This window comes from Phaseolus vulgaris, chromosome 9 (genome assembly GCF_000499845.2).
Source record: "Phaseolus vulgaris cultivar G19833 chromosome 9, P. vulgaris v2.0, whole genome shotgun sequence".
NCBI classification, from domain to species: domain Eukaryota; kingdom Viridiplantae; phylum Streptophyta; class Magnoliopsida; order Fabales; family Fabaceae; genus Phaseolus; species Phaseolus vulgaris.
The window spans coordinates 5,774,405-5,787,334 of NC_023751.2; the positions used below are offsets into that span (position 1 = coordinate 5,774,405).

The 12,930-nt window shown below is 34.2% G+C and overlaps 1 protein-coding gene and 1 non-coding gene across 7 annotated transcripts; one reads left to right on the plus strand and one right to left on the minus strand.

Annotated features, from left to right (window-relative positions):
* Window positions 1-1,003: 1,003 nt before the first annotated feature.
* LOC137820239 (probable LRR receptor-like serine/threonine-protein kinase At2g16250) lies at window positions 1,004-7,044 on the plus strand. Of its 6 annotated transcripts, none has more exons than XM_068624203.1 (6): window positions 1,004-1,822; window positions 1,972-3,951; window positions 4,517-4,645; window positions 5,101-5,123; window positions 5,960-6,617; window positions 6,736-7,044. In XM_068624203.1, the coding sequence occupies exons 2-5, from the start codon at window positions 2,018-2,020 to the stop codon at window positions 6,586-6,588; spliced, it is 2,715 nt and encodes a 904-aa protein (XP_068480304.1). In that variant the 5' UTR covers window positions 1,004-1,822; window positions 1,972-2,017; the 3' UTR covers window positions 6,589-6,617; window positions 6,736-7,044. The 6 variants fall into 6 exon arrangements, with proteins under 6 accessions (XP_068480304.1, XP_068480299.1, XP_068480305.1 ...); XM_068624204.1 differs by having other exon boundaries at window positions 1,136-1,822; window positions 6,759-7,044; XM_068624198.1 differs by having other exon boundaries at window positions 1,112-1,822; window positions 5,960-7,044.
* A 643-nt stretch (window positions 7,045-7,687) lies between these two features.
* On the minus strand, window positions 7,688-7,759 carry TRNAQ-CUG (transfer RNA glutamine (anticodon CUG)). Its single transcript has one exon. It is a non-coding gene; the product is annotated as a tRNA-Gln (tRNA).
* Window positions 7,760-12,930: the final 5,171 nt, after the last annotated feature.

The window sequence follows — 12,930 nt, forward strand, 5'->3', positions numbered from 1 at the left end:
TATTAGTAATTAGTACCCATTTAAATGATATAATATATGGGTAATAAAAAAGTACATTAATTGGCGATTTTCTTTTTTTAAGGTTTAACGTATTCTTTAGGGATAAAAATGCGTAGTTGGACATAACAAATCAACGACAAAACTCTGTTTTCAGGTAAAAATAACACCCAATTCTGAATTTGAAATAACTGTTACCGTGGAAGAGTACTATGTTTGGTATTAATAGTGGATTTGCTATTAGTTAAATTAACTTTTTTTTCACCACTACACATGCTTATATAAGTTGGATTCAAGGACAATTAGTAGCTCAACTAAGTAGGATTCTTTTGACACAAAAGTTAATTACGTTGACTCCATAACTTTTGAGAAAAAAAATATGAAATCAGCTTAAGTTTGAACCCTGATTAAAGTACAAAACCTACTTTTCTTAATTACTTTAATCCTTTTCTTTCCACAATGATTAAATGGCATCAAATGCTTCTTGTTTAAGATGGGTCAACAGTCAAATTTAGGAGAGACAAGAATAAAAGAATAATAAAATTAACCTTAAACTTCATATTTGTCAGCTTGTATTCAGTTTAAGAAATTCTCAGAGAGTTTACCTAAATTAATTATACAATTTTAAAAATAAATTACATATCAAATCATTAATATATAAACATTTTTATCATTCACATTCCACTATTAGTAAAGAGAAATTTAAAGCATGTAATTTTTTTTTATCTGTAATATTTTTATTTCTCACTCAAAACCAACCTTCATACAAGACACCGAGTTATTGTTCACATTCCACTATTAGTAAAATAAAACATTAATCTTGTTCAAAACTCTTTTATTTCTCGTTAAGAGTAATTAACATGTACTGAGAGAGGTAAAATTATGAGTGAGTTACATTTGTTTTCAGTAAGAGCTTCACTAAGCACACCTTTTTATAGCTTCCCTTGGGTGAGTAAAATGTGAATTAGTGAAATGCACTTAAAGAGGCACACACAATTAATTTCCCAAAAGACTATTGTAATAACACTGCAAAATAAGGAGTGAAACAGATTTTGATGATCAATAACAGTAAATTAGACCTGGTAAAATTAGTGATGGAGCGTTGAATATATATAAATTGAAATTGGCTTAAATTTATATACCAAAAGGTGGAGAGAGAGAGAGAGAGGGGGGGGGAGAGGGAGAGAGAGGGAGAGAGAGAGAGGGAGGTTAGAAGAAACTGGTGTCCTGAAACAGAGGGTACAATAACATTAACATATAACAGAGAGACAAAGGTGGAAAAGAGAAGAAAAGGGAAGAGAAGAGAGAAGAGAAGCTTGCAGATTAAGGGAAGGGATTAGAATAAATACTACTCTTGGCGGGATATCCGGTGCCGGATTCAGTGTCGGCTTGCATTCCTCACTCACTGCAATTCTCTCTCTCCTTCTCTCTCTTTCTCTTTCTCAAACCTCACAGAGAAAGAAGAAAGCAGCCGCAGCCGCAACCACAACCGCAGAGAGCTACCTACTACACTTGTGTCCGTGTGGCTAAACTATTCTCTCTCCAATTTTTTTTTTAATTTTTTTTATTTCAGGCCCCCATCGTCATAGTTATAATATCTTTCTCTTTTTTTTTTCCAAATTTAAAAATTTCCTTTTCCCTCTGTCTTCCGTCAACGGAAGGAGGATTCAGACAGAGTGATAGATAGATAGATAGAGAGAGAGAGAGAGTAGGTAGAACAATATAACCTCAGATACGGAAGAAAGGAAGAAGCACAGAAAGCGATACAGATTTGGTAGGCGTCGAAACTGCGGAGAGCCGAAATAGAACAGGCCCTGTGATTCCGGTAAGACTCGTTGGGTATTTTGTTTTTGTTTTTGTTTTTGTCCTCTTTTTTTATTTATTTATTATTTTTATTTGGGGGTATGTGATATATTAGAAATTTGAAGACTTTTCAGAGAAAGGGAAATGTAAATGTGTTGGGTGTGTGTGCAGACATTTGATGGAAATGGATGGATCTTTGGGTCAGCGTTGGTAAGAGATGGGGATAGTGTGGTTTGGGTTGTTGTTGTTGCTGGTGGTGAGTCAGGTGACATTGGAGCAGATTGAGCCACTGAGTTCCTCTGAGGAGCGAGAATCGTTACTTGAACTGAGGGCTTCTCTGGGGTTGAGGAGCAAGGAATGGCCAAGAAAACCAGACCCTTGTTTACTCTGGGTTGGCATCACATGCCAGAATGGTCGAGTCGTTGGGATCAATATCTCTGGGTTTAAAAGAACCCGAATTGGTAGGAGGAACCCGCAATTTTCAGCGGATGCTTTGGCCAATTTCACTCTCTTGCAGTCCTTCAATGCCTCCAATTTCCTCCTTCCTGGCCCTATTCCTGATTGGTTTGGTCTCTCCCTTCCTTCTCTCAGAGTGCTTGATCTTCGTTCTTGCTCCATTGTTAATGCTATTCCCTTCACTCTTGGCAATTTGACCAACCTCACTAGTCTCTATCTCTCTGACAACAACCTCAATGGGAATGTTCCCGAGTCTTTGGGTCAACTCTCTGTCCTTTCGGTTCTTGATCTTTCCAGGAATTCTCTTACTGGCTCCATACCAACGTCTTTTGCCTTTCTTGGGAATCTTTCCTCCCTTGACATGTCTGCCAATTTTTTGTTTGGGCCGATTCCCCCTGGCATAGGGTCTCTTTCCAGGTTACAGTACTTGAATCTTTCCAACAATGGACTTGCATCTTTGCCTGCTCAATTGGGGGGTCTAACCAGCTTAATTGTCCTTGATCTTAGTCAGAATTCTTTTGCCAGTGGCGGACTGCCTCTGGATTTGGTTGGGCTGAGGAACTTGCAGCAGATGATACTCTCAAACAGCATGCTCACCGGAGTTCTGCCGGGGAGTTTGTTTACTGGTTCATTGCAGTTGCAGTTCCTAGTACTGAGGCAGAATAATTTTAGTGGTTCATTGCCTGTTGAGTTGTTATCTCTGCCAAGATTGAGCTTCCTTGATGTGTCTGCAAATAATTTCAGCGGTCTGCTTCCTAATTCGAGTTTGGCTGCTAATGCTACTGTTGCGGTGCTCAATATTTCGCACAATAAGTTTTATGGAGGCCTCACTACTGCTCTAAGAAGGTTTGAGTTTGTTGATCTTTCAAACAATTATTTTGAGGGCAAGGTTCTGGATTTCATGCATAATGCGTCTCTAGATAGCAACTGTCTCCAGAACTCCACAAATCAGAGGTCAACGGTGGAATGTACATCATTTTATGCAGAGAGGGGGCTAAATTTTGATAATTTTGGACACCCGAATACAACAAAACCTCCTGCCTCCGAAAGCTCTGGAAAGAGCAATAAAACTAAGATTATACTGGCAGCAGTCTTGGGTGGATTGGGTTTAATTGCACTTTTGGTGTTGCTAGTGGTTCTGTTGCTTCTGTGTGCTCGTAAGAGGGGTAATTCAAATCAGAGAGGAAACGGTGTCGGTCCTGCTCCTGTTGGCAGCAGTCCTCCAAACCCTGGTGTACCAATCCAATTTCCAAATGTAGGTGACTCATTTACATATCATCAGTTGCTCCAGGCAACTGGAGATTTCAATGATGTAAATCTTATCAAACATGGCCACACTGGGGACTTCTTCAATGGTGTTTTGGAGAGTGGGATTCCTGTCATCATCAAAAGAATCGACATGCGTTCAGCTAGAAAAGAGGCTTACCTCTCGGAGTTGGACTTCTTCAATAAGGTTTCTCATCAGAGATTTGTTCCATTCTTAGGTCATTGTTTAGAAAATGAGAATGAGAAGTTTCTGGTTTATAAAAATATGCCAAATGGGGACTTGTCTAATTGCTTGTACTACAAAAAGACTACATCTGAAGATGGTACTTTGCAATCACTGGACTGGATAACCAGGTTAAAAATTGCTACTGGAGCCGCAGAGGCCCTGTCGTATCTACATCATGAATGTATGCCACCCATTGTTCACAGGTATTTTCAGATTTCCTTCTTGCTTGAATTTTATTTTTATTTCCCTATTGATTACTTTAACGATCCGTTGTATCGTGGAGCCTGATGCAGTGCCTAATTTCCTGAACTATGAACTCTCAACTGCTCATTCCCACTTCATCCCTGGATGCATCTTTGCTAAGGGTTCAACCTTCTGAACTGATCCCCCTTTATAATTTATATGGATCCATACTCTTATGAAACAATTCGGCCAAAATCACCTTTTTTCCATACCGTTTTGGTTATTAAATTTGAGGTTACTGTCATAAGTTTTGGCATTTGTTTTTATATCTTTTGGGCGACTGAATATAAATTTCCCTTTAGTCTGGACTTTGTCATTATTAAGTGTTACTGTGCATTTTCCATCTAATGAAGCTGTGAAATAAATGTTGTGAGAAAGTCCCACTTGTGGGTGCATTCCCTCTAATTGATTCGGGCATCTCAACCCTGCATGGGACGAGTTAGTCACAAGTTTTCATATCAAAAGTTCAATCTAAAACCTAAATGGTATCCTAGAACTGACATGTCTATCTTCTAATTATTGTAGGGATATTCAAGCAAGCAGTATACTTCTTGACGACAAATACGAAGTTCGGTTGGGTAGTCTAAGTGAAGCCTGTGCTCAAGAAGGTGAAATTCATCAAAGTAAGATCACCAGGTTTCTGCGGTTGCCTCAGTAAGTACTACCAACAACGTATTCAATGAATCTCATGAGAAATGTCTGTCAGGTCAATGAATTACGCATAGACAATATTGTGCTTCTTTTTGACTTAATCCTTTTGGCTGTTTGTTAGAAAATGCTTACACGTTGAAACTTTTTCTTTTGGATTATTTATCTATTTCAGACCTGTCATATTGTCATTTTTAATGTGGGTGTTTTTAAATAATGAATGTTTTCACTCATTTGGTTTTCATTAATGACCGTTCCAAACTTAAAATTGACATTTTTGGTCTCTGCAACTAAAAAGTCCTTTACCCTGTTCGTTCTCTCTCAGATTCTTCCACTATGTCATTAATTCATAGTTTGGTTGCATTATGATTTTTGAACAAGTTTTGTATTCCTTATTTCAAATTACAAATGCATATTATTTGTTATACATTTTTCTAATTTCTTTTTTTTTAAATGTGCAGGTCCTCTGACCAAGGCCCATCTGGTAAGTAGAAACTCAATTTTAGGTTTTGGTTTAGATTCGTGATCGGTTTTGTCCTTGATTGCATGTTTTTTCATTCATTATGCCTATTATTACAAATATTCCCTGCATGCTAAGAAAATGTTGTCACCTACCCGAAGCTCTCCAGCATTGATTCTGAATATAAGTTGTTTTGAAAACAATAGACTAATCCTAGTACATGCTTCGCATGTTGAATGGTGTGAGCGATTTCAGGAGCACACATTTTTTTGCAGCAGAAATTGTTGTCAATTAGTTTATCTTTTTACTTTGTTTTTTTTATGGACTATCAGCCTATCACCAAGGTGTGGACAGCAAGTCTCAGTAGAAATATGGGGTTTTAGTGTCAGTCTCAGAAATCCTTTTAAGCATCTAGAGTCGAAAGGGAAAATGTTTTGGCCTTACCACTTTTCCCTGATAGTTTTGTGCTAGCAAACTAGCAAAATTCATTTTCAGTAAGGCAGCTGGAAGCCGTTCTAAATTATCTAGAATTATGAGATTCTATTCATTCTGAAGTAGTTCAGTGTTCAATATATATGTGGGGTGATTGTACGTATCAAACCAATTCCTGTTGTTTTGAGAAGTTCTGCTGCTTCTTCATACGAAAAACAAAGTAGAACTCCGAGTGGTTTGTGTTGTCTTTCACAAGTGCAAGTGTATAAATTTGAGTAATTTCGTGAATCATTGATATTATTAGATTGATGTTGTGGTTTATTGTATGTGCTTATGGTTAAGTGTGTTCTCCTCATTTTTTGCTCTAGATTTGCATGAGTACAGAGAAATCTATTATTTTGACACGGCTTTCATTTACTGTCAAACAGGTTTTTCAACAACAATTTGTGCGTATGACGTTTATTGCTTTGGAAAAGTTTTACTTGAACTGGTGACTGGTAGGGTGGGAATGAGTGCAGCCAGCGATGCGGAAGTAAAGGAATGGTTTGATCTGATTCTACCTTGTATTAATATGTATGAGAAGGAGCTTGTGACGAAGATTGTGGATCCATCGATGGTTGTTGACGATGATTTCCTAGAGGAAGTATGGGCTATAGCCATTGTTGCCAGGTCTTGTTTAAATCCCAAACCTTCAAGGAGACCCCCAATGAGATATATTCTGAAGGCTTTGGAAAACCCTTTGAAGGTGGTGAGGGAAGAAAACTCCAGTTCTGCGCGGCTAAGAGCAACCTCTTCTAGAGGTTCTTGGAATGCTGCTACTTTGTTTGGGAGTTGGCGTCAGAGTTCTTCTGATGTAACAACAACAACTCCAGCAGCCTCTGGTATAAAACTAGATAGAGGTGGTAGTTTAAAACTGTCAGGAACTACTGGGTCGCAGTCACAGGGTAGTTTCCACAATGGCGGCGGTGAGATTTCGTTGTCACGGAGACGACACTCGAAGGAGATATTCCCAGAGCCATCAGGCATTCATGATGTAGAGAGGTTGGAGCTGGAATAGAGAGTTGAGTCGTAAATTTAATTGTTTTGGTAATGAGACTGTCCTTTTCTTCTTCTTTTGGTATTTGAAACTGTAAAGTGTTGATTGTACATGTGAGTAGACAAAGAAGCTCCAAATTCCTTGATCTCATGATGAAACCTCTCAAAGGGGGTCATTTTTTTTCTTTTCAGTGATTTTGGATACGAAGTGATGGAGTGGAGAGATAGAGATACAGAGAGCAAGAAGGCCAAGTGTTGTGGTAGATATGGATACTTCTTTGACTTGGCTTGTTCTAAAACAAGCCCCATTTTTTCACCTGTAATTGATTTTTTTACCCTTTCTCTCGTCTCCCCTCATGGAATGTAAATTTTAATGTCTTAGGATATCTTCATTCAGATCATATTTGTTTTTATTCTGGAAAAAAAAGGAGACACCATCAAATTTCAAAGAATGAAAAAGAAAACAGGTTATACTTGAGTTTTTTTTTTGGCTTTGGAATTAGGAGAGTCTATGGTAGAATATGCTTATTTTTGGAAATTATAATTTCATAAATTATCAAGTCTTGTTTGGATGTCATGTGTATTCTTAGGGGTTTGTTTGGTGGTTAGGGTATATGATAAGATGGAATACAAATATTATGATAGACTTTAATTTTTGGTATTTGGTGATGTGACAGAGAATACATTGATAAATCGGTGGTAATGACAAGAATTATAGCAAGGTAGAATGATAATAAAAATGAGAGAGTAATAATGAAAATGATAATAATATTAATAATAATGATAGTAAAGTGTTGACAGTGGTGAGTGATAAAAATAAAGTGGAAATATGATATTTTCTATAATAACGAAGAAGTATTAGTAGTAGTGAGAGTAATAAAAAATAAGGTGAAAGTATTGATATTTTGTATGATAACAAATAAGAATTGATAGTGGTGAGAGTGATAAAAATAAAGTGGAAGTATTGATAGTGGTAAGTGATAAAAATAAAGTGAAAGTATTGATAATTTCTATGATAACGAATATAGTATTGATAATTATTAATGATGAAAATAGTTTTAGTTATGGTAACAAATGTGATGGTTGTGTTCATTTTGAAAATAAGAAAGAAGGAGATAAAAAGGTCCTACCGAGATTTGAACTCGGGTTACTGGATTCAGAGTCCAATGTCCTGACCACTAGACCATAGGACCTTGTTGAAATATTAATTCTAATAATTTAATATAATCTGTAATCCACTAAGGGACCTTAAAAAAAAAAACTGGTAGGACACTGCATCTCTGCCAAATGTTTTTTCACATTTTATCATTTGACAATTTGTGATAGGTTTATCAGTTATCATATTTTTGTTTGGGAAAAAAGGAAATTTGTTCTATCGATTATCTACAAAAAAAATCCCGTTAAATTCTGTGCATGTGAAGATTTACTCCAATTTGGGAAATTAGTATGATAATTGCCTATAAAATGATTATTTGTTCCAAAATAAAAGGAAAATTTTACAGCAATCTGTAATTAGTAATGAAGAAGTTTCTTTACATTCTCGCAATAAGTGTTACGAATGTGTTTCTTCTTTCATTTGTTTCATCTCTTTGAAATATAAACTAATTAAATACCAGTTTCACCAACGGACATTGAGTTTATAATTTATAGTTTTTATATTATTATAATTTTAAAGATATTTCTCTATTATACTTTTATTTTAGTAGGTAGATAAATAGTTATCGAAAGTAATACAATTATAAATATATTTACATGCACATATAACTAAAATATATACATAATTTTATAAGGCATGTTAATAAATAGAGATTATTTTTATTAATATTTTAATTATTATAATTCATGTATAAACTGATTTCGTAATAGAACAAAATTATTATCATCAAAATGAGCATTAAAAATATTCAAACACAAATTTACTATCATAATAATTACATAATCCTTTGAATATATTATATTTTTTTTTTAAAATTCGAAAATACAAATATTTTTATAGTTACTCTATACATTTCATGATACCTGTACTTATGGTAACATCATAATCATCTAAATAGAAAGATTAAAAATATATAGGATAAATTAACTAAAATAAATCAATTAACAAAATAAATAACCATTCAAATACATCTCATTAATAACATTTATCTAACACGTTTTATTAATTCAATACTAATTATATAGAAATAGACTATTTTCTAAAAAAAGTATGGAGTAGAGACTAAAACATGTTTGATATAGTAGTTTGTTTCGCTATTGGGTAAAGTCTCAATTTAATACTTAATGACAACCTATATCATTAAGTTAATTTTTGAAAACTTTCACTAGACTTTACACATCTCTTAAATTCTTGTAATTAGCAAAAAATTGTAACAAATCCTATTTATTAAAATTAATCGTAGAACCTGAGATTTTATTGTTCTTAAGGCAACTAAATTACACTATATTAACAAACATAACTCATCTTATTAATAGTCAATTAATTTAAATAATTCATTTGTCATATACAACATCAATTATCCACTTGTTTTTGTTGGGTATTGAGCTCCCTTTCTATATGAAGAAAAGATCCAAATTTAGAAGTTCACGTAATACCTCATTTCACTAAGAGCGTGTTTAGATTGTGGAGGGAATGTGTGACGATTTGAAGGAGTGTATGTGTGAGAATGTGAGAGAAACCTGAAGATAGTAAGATTGTTTGGATTGAGATATGTTAGAGTGGATTTGTGAGTGTTCTTGTCGGTTGACTCGATTGCCTTCGTACGTCTCACGATACTCCTACGCCCGATTCTCTGTGCCTTCCTCTCGATCTAACACATGAAATCACAAAGACAAAGGGTGCCCTAGAGGTCGTTTACACTCCGACGCTCAAGTCAATCTTAGGGCTAGAAAACACCAAAACTGTTAAGCGTAAAAGCTCTGTGTAAACTGTGTGTGTGAAGCGGCGCAAATGAATCACGTACCTTACTAGGTTTGTTACTACCCTTTATATAGTCCAGGGTTTCCACTGTTTCCATTACCCAAAATAGGCTTTCTGAGGGTGGGCCTTAGCGCCGCTATTACCCACTCTTAGGGCAATCAAGCGCGTGAGGTTCCCTTACTGGAGTGCAACCTTTGACGGGATGACCACCTGGGTACCATCTCGTGCACCTGGTCTCTGGGGTTACCTGTCCTGGAGTGCCCTAGCTGCTCACGCAGTTTCACCCCTGGAATGTGGCCCTTACTGGTTGTATCTTTTCCAGTAGCTCTTTACTTGTGTTACGCCTGAACGCGTCATCCACACCACACGCATGGACTCTCATGACCTAGGCTTCTCCCTAATTGATAACTGGTGTGTGGTCCGTGATCCACCTCTCGTGGCGCAACTCTGTTGTTCAAGTCACCGATGTCCGACCTCTCATCGACCTCATGATATTGCCGAGGACACATCAGTACATCCTAGTGATCGACGTCTGACCACTCTTCGGCACCTTGGCTCACGTGCTTTGCGAGACACTGACCCACGCCACTCGTGGGACCCCTCTTATGCGGGCCCACCATTACTAGCAGTCAAACTACTCCCGAGGACTGGTCGGTACAGTGAGAAAAATTTATGTGAGTTTGTGAGTGATGTGATGATTGTGAGAGAATTTGGAATTTTTTTTTAAAGATGTAAAATGTTACTTTATAAATTTACCCTTACATATTAAATTTTTTTAATAATGAAATATTTTTCTTTGGGTAAAACATATTCATAAATAAAAAAATTATAATTAGAAAAATAAATAAGTGGAGAGGATTTGAAGTCAACGAGAGAGTAAGAGAAAATGTCTCAAGTCATTCAGAACACCAATATTTTGAGAGATAGGAAGAGAGAAAGTCATTATCAGTTTCTCACAAAGCTGCAACTGCAAAAACATTATTGCAACTTCATTCATCGTTAGATAAATTGAAAATTTGACAGCTTGTTTAGAACACTTGATTCTTCATTTCGAACAGTTGGATCAGTGATACAAGGGCTGAGTAAAGAGATATTCAGTTTGCACAATACTTGTGTATTTGAGGTTTTTATCTTCCTTGTTTTTTATTTGTATATTTTATTGCTTTGTTATTTTGTCGAGTGTTAACATTATTTTATGAACTTTATTGAGACTCCTTTGTACCTTTATTGATCATAGGAAAACTATTTTTCGTGATTTTTACCATTCTTGTTCATTTGTGTATGTTCCTTATAGATTTTTACAACTTAGGGGATTTATTTATATTGTATTAAGTATTAGAGTGTGCTCCACATTTTTATTGTGTTGTTGTTTTCCATCAATATTTTTTTTTTATAGTTCAACACAACATTCCAGAGATTATTTACCCACAATAATATTTTTACCTTTTAATTTAAAAACAAATATTATTTTCTAATAAAATGTAAAACTAATCCCCGTACACATTAAACATATCTAAATTCATAATTAAAATTTTAATATACATTTAAATTTATTTATCATGACAAATGATTGTTGTTACTTAAGGTGTCAGCATAACTGAGATGTCAAGTTGCATAGTGATGCCTAACATGAAAGCTTTTATTTTAAAAAAATATTAAAAAACATTGCAGTAATGGAAAATAAAAAATACTATATCAATAGAATAAATGAGGGTAAATTCAGAAATAATGCATGTTGACGGGACTTTCCCTTCACATCTCTTCATTTTGAGAGGAGAAGATATTTACTGTTTATAGGTATATTCTCTCATTCTCTTCCCCACAAAACAAAACCCTGGATCCAAACAATTGATATCCCCTCACTTCTTTGTTTGTGAGTACATCCACAAAAGCAAACAAACCCTAAGTGGAGAGGATTTGAAGTCAACGAGAGAGTAAGAGAAAATGTCTCAAGTCATTCAGAACACCAATATTTTGAGAGATAGGAAGAGAGAAAGTCATTATCAGTTTCTCACAAAGCTGCAACTGCTAAAACATTATTGCAACTTCATTCATCGTTAGATCAATTGAAAATTTGACAGCTTGTTTAGAACACTTGATTCTTCATTTCGAACAGTTGGATCAGTGATACAAGGGCTGAGTAAAGAGATATTCAGTTTGCACAATACTTGTGTATTTGAGGTTTTTATATTCCTTGTTTTTTATTTGTATATTTTATTGCTTTGTTATTTTGTCGAGTGTTAACATTATTTTATGAACTTTATTGAGACTCCTTTGTACCTTTATTGATCATAGGAAAACTATTTTTCGTGATTTTTACCATTCTTGTTCATTTGTGTATGTTCCTTATAGATTTTTACAACTTAGGGAATTTATTTATATTGTATTAAGTATTAAAGTGTGCTCCACATTTTCCATCAATATTTTTTTTTGTATAGTTCAACACAACATTCCAGAGATTATTTACCCACAATACTATTTTTACCTTTCAATTTAAAAACAAATATTATTTTTTAATAAAATGTAAAACTAATCCTCGTACACATTAAATATATCTAAATTCATAATTAAAATTTTAATATACATTTAAATTTATTTATCACTTTTCAATTTATCCTACCTACTTATATCAAGACAAAAAAACATGGATTATAATTTTATGATCATATATTTAAGTAGTAAACTAGATGTGCTAATTACGATCAATGTTAGTCTATTTAAGTTATAATTATACTAATAAGATTCTCCACTTATCAAAATTGTATATTTTAGTTCTATTAAATATGTCTGGAGTAATTGTGACATAAATAATTTCATGGTTGAAATCACACAATTGTGATTCATATAGATATAATTGACCTAGTTATAATTAAGACATTAGAATCTGTGTTGTCGAGACTATATCGTTAAAATGGTCGATATGATTTTAATTGAATATAAATATGTGAGGTAATCAAGAAAATGATTGTTATTATTTAATTTGTTGTGATATTATTTTAAAAATAAACTATATGAGTGTTATTATTTAGTCGGTTACGATATTATTCTAAAGATAAAATATATGATTGTTATTATTTAGTATATTGTGATATTATTATGAAGATAAAAGATATCATTATTATTATATAAATATGTTGTGATATTATTATAATGAAAAACTCTATAAATAGAGGATGACTCCAAAAAATAAAAATAAGTATTATTTTATGCAATACATACTGTTGGGAAAAACGGGTAATTTTCCCACTAAAACAAAACCCTAACAGAGCTACCCGACAAATAATATTGAATAAATAAAGCGAAATAATAAAAGAGATAAAGAGGAAAGAACACACCAGAAAATTGTTAACGGAGTTCGGCCTGTTTAGCCTAATCTCCGAGCATAGCTTAAACAACTCACTTTTATTATTATGGGAAGATATTACAAATTGGGATATCTAAGAGTGA

Bases quoted from the DNA above. Each gene is read 5' to 3' on its own strand.
- LOC137820239 (XM_068624203.1), top strand. From the start codon at position 2,018: ATGGGGATAGTGTGGTTTGGGTTGTTGTTGTTGCTGGTGGTGAGTCAG. The intron at 3,952-4,516 runs GTATTTTCAGAT...TAATTATTGTAG, and splicing joins ATGCCACCCATTGTTCACAG to GGATATTCAAGCAAGCAGTA. The intron at 5,124-5,959 runs GTAAGTAGAAAC...ACTGTCAAACAG, and splicing joins CTCTGACCAAGGCCCATCTG to GTTTTTCAACAACAATTTGT.